Source organism: Hypanus sabinus, chromosome 10 (assembly GCF_030144855.1).
Source record: "Hypanus sabinus isolate sHypSab1 chromosome 10, sHypSab1.hap1, whole genome shotgun sequence".
Taxonomy (NCBI): Eukaryota; Metazoa; Chordata; class Chondrichthyes; order Myliobatiformes; family Dasyatidae; genus Hypanus; species Hypanus sabinus.
This window is the reverse complement of record NC_082715.1, coordinates 69,435,480-69,461,750: the sequence shown is the minus strand read 5'-3', so window position 1 is coordinate 69,461,750 and position 26,271 is coordinate 69,435,480. Positions and strand designations below refer to the sequence as shown.

General features: G+C 41.5%; 1 protein-coding gene across 1 annotated transcript in view; it reads left to right on the top strand.

The window, feature by feature from the left end:
* The window catches only part of agpat5 (1-acylglycerol-3-phosphate O-acyltransferase 5 (lysophosphatidic acid acyltransferase, epsilon)), a 147,573-nt gene extending 138,314 nt beyond the window's left edge, over positions 1-9,259 (top strand). The window contains exons 7-8 of the mRNA XM_059982040.1: positions 1,745-1,868; positions 7,030-9,259. Of these exons, the coding sequence (XP_059838023.1) occupies positions 1,745-1,868; positions 7,030-7,255 (350 nt within the window). The 3' untranslated portion in view covers positions 7,256-9,259. The remainder of the gene's footprint in view (positions 1-1,744; positions 1,869-7,029) is intronic.
* The last annotated feature ends 17,012 nt before the right edge of the window (positions 9,260-26,271 follow it).

The following is a 26,271-nucleotide window of genomic DNA, read 5'->3' as shown; positions in this document are numbered from 1 at the left end:
CCAGAGAGTGGTAGTAGATGGTTTCCTCTCTGACTGGAGGCTGTGCCAAGTGTAGTGCCACAGAGATCGGTGCTGGATCCATTGTTTATCAATGATCTGGATGATAATGTGCTGGATCCATTGTTTATCAATGATCTGGATGATAATGTGGTTAACTGGATCATCAGATTTGCAGATAACACAGGATTGGAGGTGTAGTAGCTAGCGAGGAAGGCCATCATGACTTGCAGTGTGATCTGGACCAGTTGGGAAATGAGCTGAAAAATGGCAGATGAAACTTAATGCAGACAAATGTGAGGTGTTGCATGTCGGCAAGACCAGCAAGTATAGGTCTTGCACTATGAATGGTAGGGCACTGAGGAGTGTGGCAGAACAAAAGGATATGGGAATACAGGTCCATAATTTGTTGAAGGTTGCATCACATACAGGAGATGGGACGTTATGTTGAAGTTGTATAAGACATTGTTGAGGCCTAATTTGGAGTATTGTGTGCAGTTTTGTTCACTTCCCCACAGGAAAGATGTGAACAAGGTTCAAAGAGTACAGAGAAAATTTACAAGGATGTTGCCAGGTCTGGAGGACCTGAGTTACAAGGAAAGATTAAATAGGTTAAGACTTTATGCCTTGGAACGTAGAAGATTGAGAGGAGATATGATAGAGGGATACAAAATTATGAGGGGTATAGATAGGGTAAATACAACCAGGCTTTTTCCATCGAGGTTGGGTGGGACTACAACCAGAGATCATGGATTAAGGGTAAAGAGTGAAATGTTTAAAGGGATCATGAGGGGAAATTTCTTCTCTTAAGATGGAGAGAGTGTGGAAAAAGCTGCCAGCACTAGTGGTGAATGCAAGCTTGATTTCGAAGTTTAAGAGAAGTTTGGATAGGTACATGGATGGTAGGGGTATGGAGGCTATGGTCTCAGTTCAGGTCAGTTGGAGTAGGCAGCTTATATAGTTCAGCATGGACTAGATGAGCCAAAAGGCCTTTTTCTGTGCTGTATTTTTCTATGACTCCATGCTTGTACATTTTTTGTTCACTTTTTCAATATTATTTACATCTTTTCTGTAGTTAGATGACCAAAACTGTGCACAATATCTGTGATGCCCTTTTCAAGGAATTATAGATCTATATTTCCAGATAGGATTGACTTCCTATGACGCTCGGTGTTGCATCTCAGTGGAATGAGTCTCTGTCTGAATGTACTCCTGTGCCTGACCAGTACATTATGGAGTGGATGGAAGACATTGTCCAAGATGGCATGCAACTTGGACAGCATCCTCTTTTCAGACACCACTGTAGAGAGTCCAGTTCCACCCCCACAACATCACCGTCCTTACGAATGAGTTTGTTGATTCTGTTGATGTCTGCTACCCTCAGCCTGCTGCCCCAGCACACAACAGCAAACATGATAGCACTGGCCACCACAGACTTGTAGAACTTCCTCAGCATCGTCTGGCAGATGTTAAAGGACCTCAGTCTCCTCAGGAAATAGAAACTATTCCTGAAACATTGAGTGGTTGTCTTCAAGCTCCTCTACCTTCTCCTTGATGGTAGTAATGAGAAGTAAGCACTTGATTCTGCAGAATCAAATCAGTGTTTTGTGTTAGAAATAGATGAAAACATTGTTTTCACAATGTCTCTGAATCACCTAAACTATTTAATCTGTTAGTTTGAAACAAAAATTATTAGCAAAGTTCACAGCTTTTTTCAGTGTTAATCAAAGTTTTATTTTTTTCACAGAATTCTTGTGCAGGGAGTGTCCAAGGATACACATTTTCTTCGAACGTATAGATCTAAAAGAAATTCCAGAGGAAACTATTTTCTTGAAGAGATGGTTACATGAACGCTTCGAAGTTAAAGACAGGTTAGTAGTCGCACTTTTTATACTGTAAACGTACTATTTTTGCAATAGTTAATTTTCAACTGCAGGTATTGCTTCAGATTTAAATGAACTATTCATTTCATAGGTCTTTGAGACCATGTATTCTCACACATGAAGTGAAAATGTGGTACTGTTTAAATATATTACAGTGAGGAATGGTGTAGTGCAACTTTTAAAAAGTTGCAGGTTATTCATCTAAAATACTGAACTCCCAAAAAGTTGGTTGCGTTTCTTATCTGTGAATAATTATTTGAAGGTATGTTGCAATAAATTAGCTTTGCATGGTTTTAGCAAGTGTTTCAGTAGTTTAAAATATCTAAAGGATATGTGACGTAGTTAAGCTTAAACACATTTGATGTGGCAGAAGGGAAGGAGGTAAAAATTTTTTGATCCAACTCTTACACACTTGTGTTCAGCCTGGTCCTCTGACTCCCGCTGCTCTCAATGCACACCACCCACTCTTACCTCAGTTCTTTCCAATTTGAGTCGCTCGAGTTATAGAGATACAAATCACAGAGTTATGTCCTCACCCATTTGCACAATACCCACCTCCCCACCCATTTTGTTGCACTTACATTCCCATCAACTCTGAGTTCAAAGTACATATATGTCAACATGTACAATAATTTTCTTGTGGGAATTTACAGTAAATACGTAAAACACAATAGAATCAATGAAACACTGTACCTAACAAGATAGATATACAGCTTATGTGCAAAAGATAACAAACTGAGTAAATACAAAAAGAAAGAAAAAAGAAAAATAATAATAAATAACTAAGCAATAAATATCAAGAACATGAGATGAAGAGACCATGAAAGTGTGTCCTCGTTGCAATTCATGTTCATTCTTCACAACTCATGTTCTCAGTATTTTTTTGCACAATTTGCCTTTCTTTTGCACATGGGTTGTCAGTCTTTGTTTATTTACTGTATAGTTTTTCGTAAATTCTATTGTATTTTTTAATTTTCCTGTAATTGCCTGCAAGAAAATAATTCTCAAGATAGTATATGGTAAAATATATGTACAAGTAAACTGTTGGGGGCTTCCAGCCGAGTACAGGTTATCAGTTATAACCGACGTTTCGATGACAAACTCTGCCACCTTCATCAGGGATGATGTCTGGGCATGTCTTGTCCAGTGGTATTTATACTCCCTTTGTCTTTGTTAAAATTCTTTTCCTCTTAATTATATTTCATTGGCTTCCTTTATCAGGTGTTCCCAAAAGCCATTGGCACAGCACACTAGTTTTGTGCTGTCGAAGTTAATCCTATGGCCATTGCGAATGCGGTGTTCTGCAAACGCCAGTTGATGTGAAAACTAACCAATCAGAAGGGAGGGTGTACAGAGGTATAATTACCACCTAATTAGACATTATGAAGATGACAGAGTTTGTCATCAAAACATAAGAGAAATTGGCGGTAACAGAATATTGCAAAGATAGCAGAGTCAAGGGATATGGGGAGAAGGCAGGAACGGGGTACTGATTGTGGATGATCAGCCATGATCACATTGAATGGTGGTGCTAGCTTGAAGGGCTGAATGGCCTACTCCTGCACCTATTGTCTGTTGTCTATTGCATTCGCAATGGTCGTAGGATTAAATTCAACAGCACAAAACTACTGAGCTGTGCCAGTGGCTTTTGGGAACACCTGGTAAAGAAAGCCATTGAAATAAAGTTAGAGGGTGAAGAACTTTAACAAAGATGAAGGTCTTGCTCTAAGTAAGAACTAGAAGTTGATTGTAAACAAGGTGGATGCGGAAACCTGATTAAATGAGGAGAAAGCAGTTAGGAGGGATGGACTATGGGGGTATAAATACCACCATACTAGACTTGTCCAGGCATCATCCCTGATCAAAATGGCAGAGTTTGTCATTGCAACGTAAATTATAATTGATAACTTGGCCTGACTGGATGCCTGAGAAGAGTTTATTCGCCATATATGCCAGGAAAGCATTAGATCTTTTTTTTAACATATACATAATTTGATAATAAATTTTACTTTGAATTTAGAATTCTATCACTCACCTGCATGGGGCAATTTACACATCTTTGGGATGTGGGAGAAGCGAGACACTCAGAGAAAACCCACATAGTCACAGGGGGAGCATGTGAACTCCACACATTGCCAGAAATGAGGATTGAACCCAAGTTCCTGGTGCTGTGAGGCATTGGCTCTACTCACTGCTCCATTGTGCTGTCTCCCTTTTAGTACTCTGCCTGAGCCGACGGCTCTTCTGTGTGCATGCTTATCTGACTCTAACCCCGCATTCCCAGCTTTTCATTGAAGAAGATTTAAGTGAATCCCTCAAAAGCCTATTGTGTGAGTGCCTGGTTGTAAATACTGGAAATAATTTTTGGTACACTGCATTTATGTTATACGACAATTAATTCTACCATCTGCGTTATTTTAACCTCCTGACAAACTCCAGGAATTTGCTCCTTGCCTTGAGGTGCTGACTGGAGGTAATATTACTTGGCCTATTATATAATTTATGATCTGAGCTCAAGCCTACAAAGATTATTGTTGAAATGCACATTTTTAAACTGAAATATGCTCTGTTTTCATCGTGTTGTAATGTAACCAGAGCAACATATTAAATACTAATAGGCATATAAGATGAAGTTAGATCAGGGTATAGGCATTAGAAAAGGTGAGAGTCATTGAGCACAACATAGAATCAGACCCTTCGGCACATCTGGGCCATGCCAACCTCTTTTACTGTCTTCTCTCATTGACCTGCACCTGAACCACAGCCCTCCATACCCTCCCATCTAGTTACCTGTCCAAACATCTCAAATGTTGAAACCAAACCTGTGTCCATCATTTTTGAAAGCAGCTCATTCCACACAGTCACCACCTTCTGAGTGAAGAAGTACTTGCTCAGGTTCCCTTTAACTATTTCAACTTTCACCCTAAACCTTTAACCTCTAGTTCTAGTCTTACCCAACCTGAGGGAAAAAAGCCTGGATAAGGAAAAAAGTATTTACCCTATCTATACCCCTCATAATTTTGTAGAATTCTATAAGATCTCCTTTCATTCTCTTGCAATCCAGAGAATAAAGTCCTAACCTATTCAAAGCAACACATACAAAATGCTAGAGGAAGTCAACAGGTCAGGCTGCATTCATGGAAATTAATTAACAGTTGATGTTTCATGCCGAGATCCTTCTTCAGGATTGGAAAGGAAGGGGGAAGGTGCCAGAATAAAAAGGTAAGAGGAGGGGAAGGAGGATAGCGAGAAGATTATAGACGAAGCCAAATGCCTATTCAACTCAAGTTTTCAACATCCTCGTAATTTTTCTCTGCACTCTTTCAATCTTGTTACTATCTTTTCTGTAGGTAGGTAACCAGAACTGAACACAGTGCTCCAAATTAGGCCTCACCAGCGTCTTATGCAACTTCAACATAACATCCCAACTCCTGTACTCAATACTTTGATATATGAAGGACAATATGCCAAAGCCTATTTAACAACTCTATCTAACTATGGCACCACTTTCAAGGAATCATGGATATGTAATTCCAGATCCCTCTGTTCTACCGCACACCTCAGTTCATTATTTAAGTCTGACCTTGGTTTGTCCAGTCATAATGTAACATCTCACGCTTGTCTGTATTAAATTCCATCTGCCATTTTTCTGCCCATTTTCCCATTTGGTCCAGGTCCTATTACAGGTTTTGATGGCCTTTCTTGCTGTCGACTATGCCTCCAATCTTGGTCTATGCTGGTAGTATTTGTTTCGTTTCTTGACAGCCTGAGGTATTTTGGGAACTTGTTATGTAGTTATATTAATTTACAAACTGCTGTGAAAGTGTCTCTGTTGCTTTCCTCCTCACAAACACGTGGCATCTTCAGCTGATATAAATGAAAGCTCAGAATAGTCTTCAATAGTTTTCCTTAGAAGTCTTCCCAAAGTATTGAGAGTTGAAGCCGTGCACCTTCAGGAGCTATGTTCCAGTTCCAGTCAGGTCATGGTGTACTCAAGCCAGAAATGTCTGGAGTACCTTTTACATTTAAAGCAATGGTACCTCGTCAATTTCTGCAAAGTGCATGCTTCAGTTTGAGTTTTGTCTGGAAGCATTAAAGAATTGTAAAGATCAAGTCACAAGCTTATGCACTGGCCGCGATCCAGATAACTTTGCATGAGCTGTTGATCTATCCTTATGTATTTCTATTTGAATTATTAAGAATCTGCATGTATATTTATTATTTCTTCCAGACTGCATCTGCTGAATATTTGTCCGTCTGCAAAACCGCACTATGGCTTTGCAATGTCAACTGCGGGCCCTGGTTTAATATTTCAGCAAGTGATGTGGTCTCTGACAGCGCAGCACCCATGCTGTTAGATTTCTGGGGTGGGACAGAACACACAATGTAGAAACATAGATAATTATAGAACAGAACATGCCCTTAAGTCCATGATCTGTGCTGTCCTTTTAACCTGCTCTTAAGATCAATCTAACTCTTCTCTTCCCCCATAGCCTTCATCTTTCTGTCATTCATGTGCCTCTCTAAGAATTTTGTAAATGCCCCTAATGTATCTGCACTCGTGGCAGGGCGTTCCACACACCTATCACTCTGATATCCCACCTATATTTTGGGAATGCCATTAACGAAGCCATAACTGGAACATATAGCAAGCAGCATCTAATCTTGTACACCAATCTTTGTGTTACAAGGGCTTGAAATGTGATCTAATGTTGAAAGTTGAGCAAACACCCAGGTAGAGAGAGGACCAAGGGAACTTCTTATCAATTCCACTTATTTTCTTTAAAGTTTTCCTCTCCAGAGAAAAACCATGACCACCTCCCTCAAATGGTGATCCTGCTCTCAAGCCTATGACAAATGCATTTTGCTCTCAGAACCAAACCAGGTTCCCAGGACAGTGTCTGTTCTACACTTGGTGAATATAAGATGTTTAATTACTGTTCAAGTGTTAATGTTGCTATGTGACATTTTCTGAGCCTGAGCAGTGCATTGTTAATGCCTTTACTAGAGCTACCTTTGCGTTCTTAAAGCTGAAGGTTTTAGCTTAAGGAATATGAAGTAGGGAAGCTGTTGGGCTTTTGAGGCATGTTACTGACAACTCTTGTTTGAATTGAAGCTTCCCTTGTTTGTTTCACTTCCTCTTTGACAGGTTGCTTTCAGAGTTCTACGAAGCAGATCATGAACAGAAGAAGTACAGATTTCTTGGAGAAGGACGCCCATCACAGTTGAGCCTTCTGAGGACTCTGCCATCCCTGCTCTTTCTTTGTGGTCTGACAGTCCCCATGCTCATGACGGAAACTGGAAGGAAGATTTATATGAAGACGTGGTTTTATGGGACTTTAGTGGGCTGGTTTTGGGTGAACATTAGACCTTGAGAAGCCAACTTTTGAAATTTTAATTAAATTGAGTAATCCAAACATAATTGCTTACATAGCATTTTTTGGAAGTTACCTTTAAAGTGGGATTTCTAAATCGCCCTTGAAGAAATTTTATATTCTAATGAAAAACGTTTGCCTTAATGACAGAGACGAGCATATTGCAGTAATGCTCCTGTTTAGTATGGTTGTAATGTAGTGGTAATAATTACCTGCTCAATGTAGTTCTAAAGCCCTGATGTGTTTCTGTGCATTTTGAAGAAGAAAATGTTGTCTGTTGCAAGAATTCATATGGTGTAAGAATGGAACATTGTGGGAAAGTGCTTGATTTGATGTTATGATTAACTCTAGGTGTAACATGTCAAGGGACGAAAGTTTGATCACGTCGTATTTGTTTGCATCGAGTCTTCTATTTAATGTTCGACATTAATCAGAGGGTCTTCAATTGTTAGTGCTTCATTGCATTTTATTCTAAATTAAGGGTGTCATTACAACCAATTTATGGCACTGGTGCTCTGAATGATAAGCGCAGGCAAATTGATTTATGGTCCTCTACACTACTGTTATCTAAGTATAATGTTCTCATAAGAACATTTATGGTACAATATAATCATTTTGTGGAGGGGAGGGAGCAATGAAGTTCTGAGCGTGTTGCTGAAAGGTTGATAAAATACTTAATTTCAGTTACTAACTGCTAAATTTTGTAAAGCAATGATTTTTAAATATATCTAATTACTGTGGCATTTCAGGTTGTATGTGTATGTACTAAATGTACATAAACGTCAAGTTGCTGGGCTGAAAACATTTGTTGTCATTGGTGTATTCATCACCTTGAATACCATCACCTGAGAAAAACTCCTAGCACAGGCAACTTAGGTGGGTTACACAATATTGACCTTGCTGTGGATAAATGTTGAAGAATCTGCCACTTGTCTGTTTAATCATTGTTTTGCCTTGCAATTGTGAACTGTTTAACTGTGATGTGCCGATGACTGTATTTACAGAAAGCATGTGCCTTTTGCCTGTTACTGTCTGATCCATTCTCAATACCGATGAACGACAGTCTTAATACACAGGCATGTTCAAAATCCTTCACAATTACAACTGGATCTGTCTGTGGACAATTTGTACTCTGACTAGTGAAGGAAGGTCAGAACTTCCATGTGTAGTTTCTCCCCTCAGGATCAATGGAAAATCCCATTTTGTACCAAGTGTACAAACTCAACTTTTTAATCTTGCTGACAGTTTATAATTCCTTCATATACTATTTGAGTTACGCCGGCTGGTGGCATAGTGGCATCAGCACTGGACTTCGGGGCGAGAGGTCTCGAGTTCGAATCTGACCAGCACCTTTGCACGCTCTCCATCCATGCCTGGGTTGAGGCTAGCAACTCGACCTCGTAAAAAAAACATGGCAAGGGATGGACTCCGCCAGGTTTCAGATGCGTGCCGCACGATGAGCAATCACCAAAAAGATCAGTACAAAAAGCTTGTCATGACGGCGCCCCGACAACTCCACCAGGAGTTAAGGCGCACACACATACTCACAGACACACACACACACACACTTACTTGTGATTGGAATTGTGCTTAGGATTGCTGATTTGTTAATTCCATCCTTAATTTCATTTACCTCAAATACAATTTGAGCTAAGTATTTATAATTTGTGGATTTTATCCCTGGCCTGATTACATAAATTCCTTTTTTTCCCTGGAGCACAGTTGTGGGCTAATGGGAAGTGTTATCTATAATTTTACATATTTTCAGGAGAATCCAAACAATTCAGTGCCAAAGTGATTAATCATAGTTTCTTATACAGAATAAAAATCTCCTTTAGCGCAGGTGGCTCCAATTTTTAAAAGCACATTTGTTTTAATATACAGTATGTTTACAGCATTTCCGTACCATGAATTTGCATGCTGATTTTTTTTATTTTTTCAGCTTTTTTAAGCATTATAATTTTGTGTAATATGTTACATAAATAAATTCTGATTAAAATTTAACATTGCCATATCTGATTTTTATCTTTTGGCTTTTTCAGAAGGTTCAAATATTCAAACACAGATTACTTGTTTATATTCCATTCATACATAAAATGTTTGAAATTTCATTTCAATGCTATTGAGAATGCTCTGGAATTCCTGTTTAAGTTAGCTGAAGTCCCTTGGAACAATTTGTACCGAAGTATTATTTGTCTGTGCATTACATTTGCAGTGAGACTGTTGACTTAAACCCCCAAATGTTAATCTTTATATATACAGTATATAAATAGTTGGAAAATATTGCCATCTGGCTGCAGGGTCGTAAAACTGTTAATTTTCATCATTCCTTAGTTTGTATTGGTATGTTATATGAGGCAAAGTGTGAAACAGTGCCCATTTCTGAGCTAGTCATCGTCATCCTCGTCTCTATAAAAAACAAGTAATAGCCTTTCCCTTGTGATCTGCCCCCATCTCATTTTGTTTTCACTTTGGCTTCAACTATAAATCAGTAAAATCTTTCCAGAATCAAGTTATAAATGGTGCATTCTCATGGATTTTATATCCACAGCAGACTTTCAGCCAAAAATTTCTAAATGAGGCTTGAGAAGGTTCTTGTGGTTTCAAAGAAAAACCTTATAAAATGAATATTGGACTGTGGTCATCTTCCTGTTCCTGTTCAAGGAGATTTGACAGCCAATAATTAGGAGTGTGGCTTCAGATATTTTTTGATGCAAACATTAGCATATATAGACGGCCTGAGGCTCTTGTTTGACATGACCAAACACTCTTCTGTTGAGCACCATGGATATTCTCTGTGGGTAAATGTGCCTCTTGGGATTTATTGATAATTTTTTGCCAAATTAGGCGTTTTCTCCCAAATAGAAAAATAAAGGAGGCAAAGTGATGATAGGAACTATTCAAAGCCTCAAATATTCAGAACATATTGAACTTTGTTACTGTGAGAGTTCTGCATTACCATACATTGTTGACCTTTTTAGCATTGCACATGTTGAACAAACTTGTCCAGAGGCTGCATTCACAAGCAACTCTAGTTCCTGCCACTGACCAAGTTGAAGAAAGGACCCCCACCAACTTATCAAAGAAAGAGAAGTTTAAGCAGGTGGACCTACTGTGTCCAGTATCAATTCACTATATCATTTACCTTTAAACAGGTGGGTGTTCTTTATCCTGTCATGATAAGCTATGCAAATTGATTTTGCCAGCAACTTTAGAACATCTGTAGAGGTAGATCTGCCTCTATCAGTACCACTGGCAGGGTGTTTCAGGCACTTATCACCCTCTGTGTTAAGAACTTGCCTCTAAGATCCCCCTATATTTTCCTCTTATCACCTTCAAGGTTAATTGTCACTCAACCATACGTATAAATACAGCCAAACGAAACAGGTTTCTTCCATAGCCAAGGTACAAGACACAGTACTCAGTCACACACAGCACAAAGCACATATAATAGCAGTAAAACATAAACAGTTCCCAAAAACAAATATATAGTTCATGTCGGGCCACAGCTACCTAGACTATTCCAACCCCCACCCTATCTCCTGCAAAAATGCTATCCCTTTCTCTCAATTCCTCCGCCGCATCTGCTCTCAGGATGAGGCCTTTCATTCTAGGACAAAGGAGATGTCTTCCTTTTTTAAAGAAAGGGGCTTCCCTTCATCCACTATCAACTCTGCCCTCCATCATGTCTCCCGTATTTCATGCACCTCTGCCCTCACCCCATCCCCCCACCAGGGATAGAGTCCCCCGGTCCTCACCTATCCTACCAGCCTGCAGATCTAACGTATGATCTTCCGTAACCTCCGCCACCTCCTACGGGATCCCACCACCAGACACATCTTCCCCTCCCCCCCCCCCACTCTCGGCTTTCCGCAGGGATCGCTCCCTACACGACTCCCTTGTCCCATTCATACCCCCCATCCCTTCCCACCGACCTCCTTCCCGGCACTTATCCCTGCAAACGGAAGAAGTGCTACACCTGCCCCACACTTCTTCCCTCACCACCATCCTAGGCCCCAGACGGTCCTTTCAGGTGAGGCACCACTTCACCTGCGAGTCAACTGGGGTGATATACTGTATCCGGTGCTCCCGATGTGGCCATTTATACATTAGGGAGACCCGCCGCAGACTGTGAGAGGGTTTCGCCGAACACCCGCGCTCAGTCCTCCAGCAGTGGTGGGATCTCCCTGTGGCCACACACTTCAATTCCACAGACCACTCCCACTCCGATATGTCTGTCCATGGTCTCCTCTACCATCAAGATGATGCTACACGCAGGTTGATGGAGCAATACCTTATCTCCCGCCTAGGTAGCCTCCCACCTGCCGGCGTGAACATTCAACTCACAGACCTCCATTGATACCCCTGCCCCCACCCCACCTCATCCCTATCTATAATTTTAGTCTGGTTCTCTTTCTCTTTTAGTTCCCATAATTCGCCACCTTCCCCCCTAGCCCATTTCCCTCCAGCCTATCACTTCCCAGCTCTCTACTTCATCCCTCCCCCCACTTCTTATCTTCCCTCAACCATCCCATGTTACTTCACTCCTGATGAAGGGTTTCGGCCCGAAACGTCGTCACTACCTCCTCCCATAGATGCTGTCTGGCCTGCCTTGTTCTGCCAGCATTTTGTGTTTTTATATAGTTCATGTCCCTGAGTGTCATGGCCTGTAGCTTGATGGTGCTTGGGCTTGGGATGTTGTCCTGGAGCCACATTCCTACAAGAGCAACCCGCAGCACTTGCACATCTTGCTTTAATGCAGCTGTAGATGGAGGCAGTCTACCTTGTTTTAAAATTATGTCCCCTTGTATTAGCTACTGCAGTGATTTGTATGAAGCAAATTAAAATTAAATTAAAGATGGGTATTCATGGCTGATTGTGGAACTAGTTAGATTCATAGAGTTTGATTACACAGAAATGGGCCCTTTGGCCCAACTTGTCTTTGCTGACCAAGTTGCCTAGCTGAGCTAGTTTTTTTTGACACATATCCCTCTAAAACTTACCTATTCATGTACTTGTTGTTTGTGTTTTCTGCTGAACATTGTGGGCATGCTATGTTGGCACTGGAATGTGTGATGATGCACTGGAAGTGGTGGTACACCCCACTCCATCACAGGAAAAGACTACCCACCATTGAGCACATCTACAAAGAGCACCGTCACAGGAGCACCTATCATCAAGGAGCCGCCCGCCATCCAGGCCATGCTTTCTTCTCACTGCTACCATTGGGAAGGATGTATGACACCACCAGGTTCAGGAACAGTTATTGACCCTGAACTATCAGGCTCCTGAAGCACCATAGACAACTTCACTCATCACAACATTGAACTGATAACTGACCACAACTTATGGACTAGCTTTCAATAATTTTACAACTCATGTTCTCAGTTTTATTTATTATTATTGATTGTTTCTTTTTGTATTTGCACATTTTGTCAGTCTTTGTGTATAACTTTTCATTGATTCTATTGTACTTGTACTGTAAATACCCGCAAGAAAGCGAATCTCAGGGTAGTATTTGGTGGCATATACGTACTTTGATAATAAAATTAACTTTGAACTTGTGAGCTGCCCCCAGCACTTCTTTAGTTTGTGTCTCCTGTTAATACAAATGTTGAATTTCACTGTATGTTTTGATATATGAGATAAATAAATCTGAATCTTTTGGCCCCAACCTTCTGCCTTCTCGCCATAAAATTTGACGCCCTTGCTAATCAAGAACCTTTCAGTCTTAAATTAAAATATACCCAGTGACTTGACCACCCCAACTGAGTGTGGCCTTGAATTCCACAGATTCATGTACCTATCTAAATCCTTCATGTATGTTGAAATCAAACCAGAATCCACCACTTGCATTGGCAGCTTGTTCACTACCTTCTGAGTGAAGATGGTTCCTCTCATGTTCCTTAGTATTTCACTTTTCACCCTCAACCCATGACCTCTATTTCTAGTCTCATCCAACCTCAATGGAAAAAGCCTGCTTGTATTATCCTGTCTATACCCCTCATAATTTTGTATAACTCTATCAAATCTCCTCTTACTCTCCTGTGCTCTAGGGAATAATGTCCTATCCTGTTCAGCATTTTCCCATAATTAAGGTCCTGATAACCTACTCATAAATTTTCTCTGCACTCTTACAATCTTGGATAACAGGCCCCAAACTACTCACTATGTTTCAAATGTGGTCTGACCCAATACTTCTGTATTATATCCTTGCTTTTACAACGCATGCCAATATTCCATATAATGGGAATCCCTCTTCCCACAATACTCCCTTAATTATCATTATATTGACTTTTATTATCTCTTTGTCACTATGCCGATTAACAAGTGCCCACGGTAATCAAAACATTATGACCCATAAGCTCCTCTTTACAATTTGATTCTTCCGATCAACTCCTTTTTGACCTTTCCTATCTAGTCAGTACTGAGCTGGAATACAACATTACTTTCCTCATTTCTTTTCTGTTTGGATCTGGTCTTTACCTCATCAGACTGACACCCTTGAATTTTTATTGCAGGCACAATGGTTACTGTGTAGACCTCAAGGCATTTTGGAGGGAGAGGCTTGGGAAGAATTTCTGGAATGACGTTTTGAGTGCTGAAATGAGCAATGCACACAAAATGCTGAAGGAACTCAGCAGGTCAGTCAGCATCAACATAGAGGAATAATCAGTGCACTGTATATTCCTCTCCATAGATGCTGCCTGTGCTAAATTCCTCCAGCATTCTGTATCACTCAAGATCTGCATTTGCAGAGTCTCTTGTGTTTGTGAGCTAAAATGTGGGGCTGGCTAAGGCCATGAGCAAAAAGAGGGAGAAGAGAATTATCAGGTGTGGTGCCAGCGTCAAATTCAGATTTATTGTCAAATACACAAGTACATTTAAGACCATAAGACATAGGAGCAGAATTAGGCCATTTGGCCTATTGAGTCTGCTCTGCCATACCATCATGGCTGACCCATTATCCCCCTCAACTATATTCTCCTGCCCTTTGGACATAACATTTGACGGCCTTGTGAGTGAACATCTGCTTTAAGTATACTCAATGACTTGACATCCATAGCTATGTGGCAATGAATTCCACAGATTCACTACCCTCTAGTTAAAGAATGTCCTCATTTCTCTTCTAAATGGACACCCCTCTATTCTGAGGTGGTACCCGCTGGTCCTGGACTCACTATCGGAAACATCCTCTCCACATCCACTCTATAAAGGCCTTTCAATATTCAATAGGTTTCAGAGAGATTCCACACCCCCACCGTTCTCTGAACTCCAGCGAGTATGACCAGAGCTATAAAATGCTCCATGCATTAACTTTTCCTTTTGTGGAATCGTTCTCAAGAACCTCAGTCTCAAGGAGGAGGCATGGGACCCAAGGGAACATTGCTTTCTGGATCCAGAACTGGCTTGCCCACAGAAGGCAAAGAGTGGTTGTTGACGGGTCATATTCTGCATGGAGGTCAGTGACCAGTGGTGTGCCTCAGGGATCTGTTCTGGGACCCATACTCCTTGTGATTTTTATAAATGACCTGAATGAGAAAGTGAAGGGATGGTTTAGTAAATTTGCTGATGGCACAAAGGTTGGGGGTTTGTGAATACTGTGGAGGGCTGTCAGAGGTTACAGTGGGACATCGATGGGATGCAAAACTAGGCTGAGTTAAGTGGCAGATGGAGGTCAACCCACATAAGTGTGAGATGGTTCATTTTGGTAGGTCAAATATGATGGCAGAATACAGCATTAATGGCAAGACTCTTGGCAGTGTGGAGGATCAGAGAGATCTTGGGGTCCTACACAGGTTGACTCTGTGGTTGAGGCATACGATGCATTGGCCTTCATCAATCGTGGGATTGAGTTTAGGAGCTGAGAGGTAATGTTGCAGCTATATAGTACCCTGGTCAGACCCCACTTGGAGTACTATACTCAGTTCTGGTCGCCTCACTAGAGGAAGGATGAGGAAACCATATAAAGGGTGCAGAGGAGATTTGCAAGGATGTTGCCTGCATTGGGGAGCATGCCTTATGAGAATAGGTTGAGTGAACTCGGCCTTTTCTCCTTGGAGTGACGGAGGATGAGAGGTGGCCTGATAGAGGTGTACAAGATAATGAGGGGCATTGATCACGTGGATAGTCAGAGGCTTTTTCCCAGGGCTGAAATAGCTAGCAGAAGAGGGCACAGTTTTAAGGTGCTTGGAAGTAAATACAGAGGAGATGTCGGGGTAAGCTTTTAATGCAGAGAGTAAAGAGTGTGCAGAATGGGCTGCCGGCGACGCTGTTGGAGGCGGAAACTATAGGGTCTTTTAAGAGACTCCTAGATGGATATATGGAGCTTAGAAAAATAGAGGGCTACATGTAAGCCTAGGTAGTTCTAAGGTAAGGACATGTTCGGCACAGCTTTGTGGGCCAAAGGGCCTGTATCGTGCTGTAGGGTTTCCATGTTTCTATCCTTTAGACAAGGGGCCCAGAACTGCTCACAAATGTGGTCTGACCAATGCCTTATATAGCGTTACGTCCACGCTGTTATATTCTAGTCCCCTCGAAATGAATACTAAATTTACATTTGCCATCCTTACCTGCAGGTTAACCTTTAGGGAACCCTGCACGAGTACTTCCAAGTCCTTTTGCATCTGATTTTTGAATTTTCTCCCCACTTAGAGAATAGTATACACCCGCGACTTTCTGCTAAAGTGTATGACCATACCCTTCCCTACAGTCTATTCCATCTGCCACTTTCTTGCTCATTCTCCCAGCCTTCACAAGTTTTGATGAAGGGTCTCGAGCCAAAATGTCTACTGCACTTTTTTCTGTAGATACTGCCTGTCCTGCTGAGTTCCTCCAGCATTTTGTACGTGTTGTCTGTGAAACGATGGCATGATCTGGATGGTGTGGATCTTTCATAATAAATGTTACCTTCTTGAAGCAGTACCTCCCGTAGTTACTAACAATGGTGGGGAGGGATGTGACTGCGAGGTATTGGGAAGAACTCACAACTGTTCCTGTGCATTCATGTTGCTGTACCAGTCCATTATGCAACTTGTCAGGATACTTGTCAAATACTACCTTGAGATTCATTTTCTTTTAGGTATTCACAGTAGAACAAAGAAGTACAATCAATGAAAAACTATGCACAAAGACTGACAAATAGTGCAAGTACAAAAAGAGACAGGGAACAATATGGAAGTACGTTGTCTTCATTAGTCCAATAAATGCAGACACCTTTCAGCTGCCAATCTCAGCCCTCTCCTCCAACTCCTTATAGCAAATTACCTTGTCAGCTTTGATTACTCCAGAGGGAACTCAACAGCTTGGCAGCATCTAAGATAAGATAAAGCTTAGCTTTGTCAAATGTACCTCAAAACATACAAAGAAATGAAGCATTTGCATCAACAACCAACACAGTCTGAAGATGTACTGGGAAGCAGTCTGCAGGCGTTGCTATGCACTTGGTGCCAACCTAGCATACCCACAACCTACTAACCATAACCAGTGTGTTTCTGGAATGTGGGAGGAAACTGGAGCACACAGAGGAATCACATGCAGTCACAGGAAGAATGTATAAATTTCTTACAGACAGCAGCCGGAATTGAACCATGATCTTCCAATCGCTGGTGTGGTAAAGCATTATACCAACCGTTACGCTACCTTGCCACCCTCTGGAGAGAAATGGTCAGCTGTTGTTTTGGTTTGAAACCTTTCATTTTGAGGGGATAATTGTGAATTCAGCTAGATCGACTATCCATTTACATCCACAGATGTTGGCCAAGTTCCTCCAGTAGTTTCGGCTTTCGGTGTCCTGCATCTCCTGTGTCTGTTGGGTGGAGTTGGGTTGCCCTCTGCTGGGCAGTGGAATGTTCTGCTGGTCTGGATGCAGCCTACACACATTTATTTTATTTAGAGAACAGAGAAGAATAAGACCTTCTGACCCACTGTGCTGTGCTGTACATCAACCGTAGACCAATCACAGGACAGTTTACAATCACCAATTAACCTACTAACTGGTATGTCTTTGAAATATGAGAGGAAACTCATGTGTTTCAGGGGAAAATGTACAAACTCCGTTCAACTCCAAACTCCAGTCTGACCTGTAATAGGATTGTACGAACTGCTTCTCTACTGTGGCACCACATGATGGAAGAGTTTAGTTTCCAGGGCTCTTGTGTTATTGCTGGTTCCAGCGTCAATGTCAAATGTTAATAACCCATATCTCCAAATCCCAAGTCTCCCAAACCTCTCTATCCCACAAAGTGCCTTCGCTACTAGCTTGGACCATAAGCAAGCAATCTCGGACATTCACAAACACTCTTCGCTAAACACTGAATTTTTTTCAGTTCAGTCTGCAGGTGCTCTATTGGTTTTCATAGATGTTAGGCAAAACTAATTTTGGTTATTGACAAGATTTTTAACCAGCAAAACTAAATGAAAATAGCACTTGCACATAGAAATTCATAATAAGGTTTAAACATATTTAATTCATTGCTTCTACTTTGCCACTTATTTCTGCACAAAATTCTTATCTGAAATGTGAAAAAAACATTAGGGAGAATGTGTGGAAGTGAGGAAGTATTCATTGGCCATTCAGAAATCGAAGGCAAAGTGGAAGAAGGTGTTCCTAAAACTGTGTGTCTTCAGGATCCTGTACTCCTTCCTGATGATAGTAATGAGAAGACATCTCCTGGGTATTGAGAGTCCAATGATGGATGCCACCTTCCTGAGGCATTGTCTTTAAAGATGTCCTTGAAGGTGGGGAGACTCATGCTCATGATGGATCTGTCTGAGTTTGTAGCCCTCTACAGGTTTTTGCAATCTTGTGCATTGGAGCCTCCACACCATTCAGTGATGAACAGTTAATCTGGAAATTTGCTAGTCTTTGGTGACATACCAAATCTTCTCAAACTCCAAATGAAATATAGCCCCTGATGTCCCTATTGTGTAATTATATCAATATGTTGGACCCAGGATAGATCTTCAGAGATGTTATGCCCAGGAACTTGAAGCTGTTCACCTTTCCACTGCTGATCTCTTAATGAGGACTGGTGTGTGTTCTGCCAAATTCTGCTTCCTGAAGTCCACAGTCCATTCCTCAGTCTTACCTACATTGAATGCAATGTTGTTGTTGCTACATCACTCAAACAACAAATCTACAGTATGTCACTCCTGTACGCCTCCTCATCACCATATGAAATTCTTGGCAGTTATGTTGGCAGTCTGGTGACAAAGCAACTCTCCTCAAATTCTTAATGACAGAAGTGTGCAAATGCTAATGCTAATCAACAACCCTCTGGAGAACGCGGAGTGTCAAGCAGAGTCTTTGGGAGTAAAGTCATTGACAATTCCTCTCCCTTCACAGATACTGCTTGACCTGCTGAGTTCCTCCAGCAGAATGTGTGTAACCTTAAAACACTTTTGAGTAAGCCATCAGCGTGAATGAATGAAGAAATCTACCACCTCCTTCACAAGAACATATTTAAGGCTGGTGTTTATCACTATGTAATGACTCACGGAGCTCTAGCATGTCTATTTCTCTATAACCCGAGTGGAGCTTGCAACTTGTAGAAAGAAGATTTTAAAAGAAATAGAGAAGATTAGGACTATTTGTCACATACACTTTGAAACATACAGTGAAATGCATCATTGGAGTCAAACCAAATTAGCGAGAATCTCTGTGTAAAGTCGATGGAAACATGACAGATTATTTGCTGCTGGGGTTCTTTGTGAAACCACTCAGTGTGGGGACCATGGAATGTTGGCCTCTTCTGCAAGCTTTATCTTATAGTTGGTTTCTATTCTGCTTTTGAAGCTGGGACATTTTAAATTAATGTTGTGTTCAGCGCACCGGCACTGCTCCAAAATCAAATCATAGAAGTAACAATCCTGCTATTTACAGATTAATTAAGGGTTTCCCAGCACTATCAAAATAGCCTGTTTCAGATAATTGTGCCTCTTTGGTTTTTCCTTCTCTCCGGGGCTTTCCATTGCTGTCAAACCACTGGCCTCCCCTCATCCACAGCCAGCTGGATTCAATCACTGGCTTCTCTTTGAATGTTGAGAGATATACATTATTATCAAAGTTTTAAGTAAGTTTTCCAGTATTTAATTAGTGGAGAAAAAGTGTTGAAACATAGGTCTTTTGCTGTATGTTTTTCATTAAACATAGTATGTTAACAGCTATTAATGGGCATTCTTTTGCATTCGCACTCTCGCCCAGCACTTGTGCAAGTCTTTTATGCCTGGGGAACCATGGTAGCAATTGCAATTACAGCTCGGGGGTGTTGGAGTTCAAAGTTCAATCCAGTACCATATCTAAGGAGTTTCCATATTCTCCCCATCACTGTGTGATTTCCTCCTATAGTCCAAAGATGTACTGGTTAGTAGGTGAATTGGTCATTCTAAATTGACTTATGCTTAGGCTAGTGTTAAATAGGTGGTTTTCTGAGAGCTGTGACTCGTTGGGCCGGAAGAGCCTGTTCTGCACTATACCAATAAATTAAAATATAATAAATAAGAAATTTAAGTGCTCATCTAAATCTTAAACGTTGTTAGCAACCTAGCTTCATCCACACTCATAAATAGTGCATTCCTGGTACTTACCATTCTCTGGGTGAAGGAAGTCCCCAGCACTTTAATACAGACCGTAAAACACTACAACACATGTACAGGCCCACAGTTTTCTGCCGACCCTTTAAGATGCTCTAAGGTCAATCTAACTCTTCCCTCCTGCACAACCTTCCATTTTCCTTTCATAAAACCAGAAGATATTGGAGCAGAATTAGGACATTTGGTCCATTGAGTCTGCTCCACCATTTCATCATGGCAGATCCAATTTTCCTCTCAGCCCCAATCTCCTGCCTTCTCCCCATATCACTTCATGCTCTGACCAATCTAGAATCTATCAACCTCTGCCTTAAATATACATAAAGACTTAACCTCCACAGCTGCCACAGCAAAGAATTCCACAGATTCACCACCCTCTAAATAAATAAGTTCCTTCTCATCTCTATTCTGGAAAAAAACAAGCAGGATATAAAACCAATAACTTTTTTGTTGCTTCTGATTTCCAGATGGATTAAAATTAGTTCTAAAAATAAAATACACATCCTGTTCATTCTAAAAGGACACCCCTCTATTCTGATGCTGTGTTCTCTGGTCTTAGACTCTCCCGCCATAGGAAACTTCCTCTCCACAAAAATTCATTCAAGTCCTTTCACCATTTGATAGGTTTCAATGACATCACCCCTCATTCTTCTGAATGCTGATGGTCCAAAGCTATCAGACACTCTTCATATGACAAGCCATTCAATTTGGCGATCATTTTTGTGAACCTCCTTTGAACCCTCTCCAGCTTCAGCACATCCTTTCTAAGATAAGGGGCCCAAACCTGCTCTCAATACTCCAAGTGAGGCCTCACCAGTGCCTTATAAAGTTTCAACATTACGTCCTCACTTTTATATTCTAGTCCTCTTGAAGTGAATACTAACTTCACATTTGCCTTCCTCACCATAGGCTCAACCTGCAAATTAATCTTAATGGAATCCTGCGCAAGTTCTCCCAAGTCCCTTTGAATCTCATTTATGTGTTTTATCTCTCCATTTATACAATAGCCAACCCTCCCATTTCTTCTACCAAAGTGCATGACCATACACTTCCTGACACTGTATTCCATCTGCCATTTCTTAGTCCATTCTCCTAGTGCGGGGGTCGGCAACCTGCGGCTCGCGAGCCATTTGTGGCTCTTTCACCTCTGTGCTGCGGCTCCCTGTGGCTTTGGGAAATAATTGGTCAGTATTTAATTAAAATGTATTTTATGTTAGTTTGTTAGCTTTTGAAATGTAATTCTAAATTTGAAGATTATGGTGATCTTGTACAATCTAAGTGTGGCGACACATTTTCTGACACATCCGAAACGGCTCACAATTAGCCAGCATTCCGGCTAAGGGAGATAGCCTACGGGGGTTTGTGAGTACGCGTCTTTTGCAGCATCTGCGTCCATGGGGGCTGGGTTGAGGGAGGCTTAAAAGCAAGGCTGTTTAGTTCGAATAAAGCTATCTTTGACTGCAGTTTACTGACACCGCTACAACGTGTTTTTATCGCTGGCTGTCCAGACGGAAGGTGCTGAAACGCTTTGTCGCGTGTCTGGAAGAAGTGAAAACTTTCCTGGGCAGCAAAGGGCTCACCTTTCCTGAGCTGGAACAGCCAGAGTGGCTGGAAAAGCTACACTTCATGGTAGACATGACAGCGCACCTGAACACGCTGAACACAGCTCTTCAGGGGAAAGGACGCACAGCCCTGCACATGTTGGAGGATGTTTTGGCATTTGAACGCAAGTTGACAGTGCTTGCCAGAGATTTACAGAAAGGCACATTGTCTCACTTCCCCAATTTGAGAGAGTTCAAACAAGGTCACGACATGATAATTTCGGAGTATTTACATTCTGCAATCATCGCAATGCAAACATCGTTTGGGAAACGCTTCTGTGAGTTCAGAGAGGAAAAAAACACATTATCCTTCCCGGTCACTCCCTTAAGCATCGATCCTTCCCTACTGAATACGACTGCATTGGCAGGTGTGAGTCAACCTGATCTTGAGATGGAACTGGCCGACATAGCCGACAAAGACATATGGGTGTCCAAGTTTAGACGCTTGACAGCAGACCTTGAAGATGTTGCCCGTCAGAAGGCCGTTCTTGCTCAGAATCACAAATGGAGTGATATTGAAAACCTTCCAAAACCGGACAAACTTGTGTTCAAAACATGGAATGCTATGCCCGACATTTATGTAAACATGAAAAAGTATGCGCTTGGAGTCCTGTCGATCTTTGGATCCACATATGTATGTGAGCAGGTGTTCTCCAACATGAACTTTATTAAAAACAAACATCGCGGACGCCTCACAGATGACAGCTTGCGATCCTGTGTAAAGATGAAGGTGACATCATACAGCCCTGATGTGCAGACGCTGTGCGCTGAGGTCCAGGAGCAGAAATCCCATTAACCAAGTATGATAAATATTTTAATTGCCTATTATTTTATGTATATTCATATTTTTTCATTGTTCAGTGAAATAGTCCTTTTATTTTTCAGGCTGACAGCTGGCTGATGTTATTTTTGGTTTGCTGCTGGCGGAAAATTTAAGTTCGGCGTTTTTCATAAATACAAGAAGGACTCAAATAGACGTTGAGTATTTTACTTAAAAGTAACTTTCAACCCAACGTCTTTTTTTCGGAGTTCAAAATGTTTTTGTTGCATGCAGAAATGTAATTTCGTTTTCTCTGCAGGAGTTCATCAATTTCATAAATGCAACACATTATAGTTTGTTTATACATAGCATAAAGGCAAAAAAAACGTTGTATGCAGTGTTATTTCATTTTAAATGTCAAACGGGTTTTGCGGCTCCCAGTGTTTTCTTTTCTGTGGGAAACGGGTCCAAGTGGCTCTTTCAGTGGTAAAGGTTGCTGACCCCTGTCCTAGTGTAACCTCTCCACTTCCTCAAAACTACCAGCACCTCCACCTGCAAATTTTGCTTTGCAACAAAGCCATCAATTCCATCATCCATATAACATAAAGAGAATTGGTCCCAACACAGACCCCTGTGGAATGCCACTAGTCACCGGCAGCCAGTCAAAAAAGGCTCCCTTCATTCCCATTCTTTGCCTCATGCCAATCAGCCACTGCTTTATCCAGAATCTGGAATCTTTCCTGAAATACTATGGGCTCATAGCTTGTTAAGCAGCCTCATGTGTGACACCTTGTCAAAGGCCTTCTGAAAATCCAAATACACAACATCAACTGATTCTCTTTTGTCTATTCTGCTTGTTATTTCTTCAAAGATTTCCAACAGATTTGTCAGGCAAGATTTTCCTTTGAGGAAACCATGCTGATTACAACCGATTTTTCCATGTGCCTCCAAGTACCCTGACACCTCATCCTTAATAATCTACTCCAACATTTTCCCAACCACTGAGTTCAGGCTAACTGGCCTATAGTTCCTTTTCTTCTGTGTTCTCCCTTTATGTCTATTTATGAATCATTTTTGATCAAAATTTATGATCATCTTCCCCTAAGGGTTCTTTTACCTTTAGCTCTCTAGACAATTCTGGTTCATTGCACAACACCTGATCCAGAATAGCTGAACCTCTTATGGGCTCAACCATGAGCTGCTCTAAGAAGCCATCTTGTGGGCACTCCAGAAATTCCCCTTTCTGAAATCCAGTACAAACCTGATTTTCCCAATCTACCTGCACATTGAAGTCCCCCATGATGACTGTTACATTATCCTTTTGGCATGCATTTTCTATCTCCCATTGTAATTTGTTGTCAACATCCTTACTACTGTTTTGGGCCCCATCAGGGTCTTTTTACCCTTGCAGTCACTTAGTTCACTCATTTCTAAATTGCTTGGAACTTTTGGATTATTTTAGTGGTGTTTAGCATTGTGGCTTTCTGGAGATTTGCATAAATATTGCTGTGTAGGCCTAACAGTTTAATGCTATTGTATGGCAACATCGGGATAATAGCAATTGCAGGTATTACTCTCAGGACAATGTTCATGGTCCAAAGTCTTTCAATTTCCTCTTTTAATTCAGTGTATTTCTGATGTTTATCACTTATTGATTTCTGTATGTTCTGTGTGTTTGGAATGACTATTTTTATTAAGCAAGTTGTTCTTGTTTGTTTAACCTATAGTATATTCCGACAGCTTTCAGAACCCAACCTGGTATGTTATTGGAACCTGCAGCTTTGCGTGGGTTGACCGTGGCCCAGATCTTCCTCACCTCCGCTTTAGCCAGACAGAGAGTCTGCTCCCCTGGAGCGAGGGGTAGTGGGTTGCCTTCCTTGCCAGCACTTTGTTCTGTGCATCAAACTGGGTGTAAAAGACAATCAGCCTGTCGGGGAATGAGGTGGCCTGGTCACTGACACGCAAAGTAGATTTGCAGACTGTAATCCTCTGAATTCCCTGTCGCATACACCTCGTGTCTCTGAATGGTATCACAGAATATTCTCTTAGAATGCTCCCGTTTGGCCTTCCTGGTTGAGCAGGAGAACACAGTTCTTGCTTCCTTGAGACTTGTCATTGTCTCCCGATCATGATTCCTCGCAATAAGCCATGGTTTCTGCTTTAATCTCACACGGATGAGTTTCGTGTTGATAGTGTCCTTGGTACATTTTTCTGTGTACTGTGGCTGGTCACAGAGTCCACATGTTCCTCACGGTTGCCATAGGTAGTAGCCTCCCTGAACATTGTCCATTTTATGTTTTCAAAGCAGATATTGTGTGAAGATTGTTAACATTTCTCTGATTCCATGGCCAAGATGATTAAAGGATAAGCAAGGCCAAATAATCAAGTGCCAATGCAAAACAGCAGAATCAGGGAGCCGCCAGGTTTGTGAAGTTTCCAAAATGCACAGTCATTCATAGATTCACAGTCATAGAGCACGACAGCACAGAAACTGAGTTTTGGGACACTTTGAAGCACAGCGGTTAGAGTGAGGTTGTGATAGCTTGGGGCATTGGAATTTGGAGTTCACCTCTGCTGTTGCATGTAAGGAGTTTGTGTATTCTCCCTGCGAATGCATGGATTTCCTCTGTGTGCTCCCCCACATGCCAAAGGGGTAGGTTAATTGATCATAGAAAATTATGCTGTGATTAGGCTAGGGTTAAATAGGTGAGTTGCTGGGCAATGAGGCTCTTTGGGACAGAAGGGCCTGTTCTACCCTATATCTCTAAATAAATAAACAGGTCTACAAAACTTCTAAACTATAAACAATAAGAGTAGAATTAGTCCATTCAGCCCATCGAGTCTACTCCACCACTTGATCAGGGTGAATTTATTATCTCTCTCAATCCTGTTCTTTTGCCTTCTCCCCATAACTATTGATGCCCTGACTAATCAAGAACCTGTCAACCTCCACTCTAAATATACCCATTGACTTGGCCTCCACAATCATCTATGCCAATGAATTCCACAGATTCACTACCCTCTGCTGGAGTTGGTTTAATAAGACATAACGAGCAGCACAGAGGCAATGTCTGTGCGAAATATAATATCAAATTAAACTAATCCCATCTGCCCAGATGTTGTTGTTGTCCCTCTATTCCCTGCCTGTTTGTTTGCTTGTCTAAATGCCTCTTTAAACGCTGCTGTTGAATCTGCCTCCAGCACATTCCGGGCATCCACTGCTCTCTGTGTGTAAACAAATATCTTGCCCCACACATCTCCATTGAACATACATAAGGTTCCACAAAATAGGCTTATTCAGAAAGTCAGAAGGCATGGGATCCAGGGAAGTTTGCCCAGGTGGATTCAGAATTGGCTTGCCTGCAGAAAGCAGAGGAAGGGAGTACATTCAAATTGAAGGGTTATGACTAGTGGTGTCCCACAAAGATCGTTTCTGGGACCTCTACTTTTCATGATTTTTATTAACGACCTGCATGTGGGGGTAGAAGGGTGGGTTGGCAAGTTTGCAGACGACACAAAGGTTTGTGGTGTTGTGGATAGTGTAGAGGATTGTTGAAGATTGCAGAGAGACATTGATAGGATGCAGAAGTGGGCTGAGAAGATGGAGTTCAACCCAGAGAAGTGTGAGGTGGTACACTTTAGAAGGACAAACTCCAAGGCAGAGTACAAAGTAAATGGCAGGACATTTTGTTACTGTGAAGCAGCAGAGGGATCTGGGGTTACATGTCCACAGATCCCTGAAAGTTGCCTCACAGGTAGATAGGGTAGTTAAGAAAGCTTATGGGGTGTTAGTTTTCATAAGTCGAGGGATAGTTTAAGAGTCGTGAGGTAATGATGCAGCTCTATAAAACTCTAGTTAGGCCACACTTGGAGTACTGTCTTCAGTTCTGGTTGCCTCACTATAGGAAGGATGTGGAAGCATTGGAAAGGGTACAGAGGAGATTTACCAGGATGCTGCCTGGTTTAGAGAGCATGCATTATGATCAGAGAATAAGGGAGCTAGGGCTTTACTCTTTGGAGAGAAGGAGGATGAGAGGAGACATGATAAAGGTATACAAGAGGAA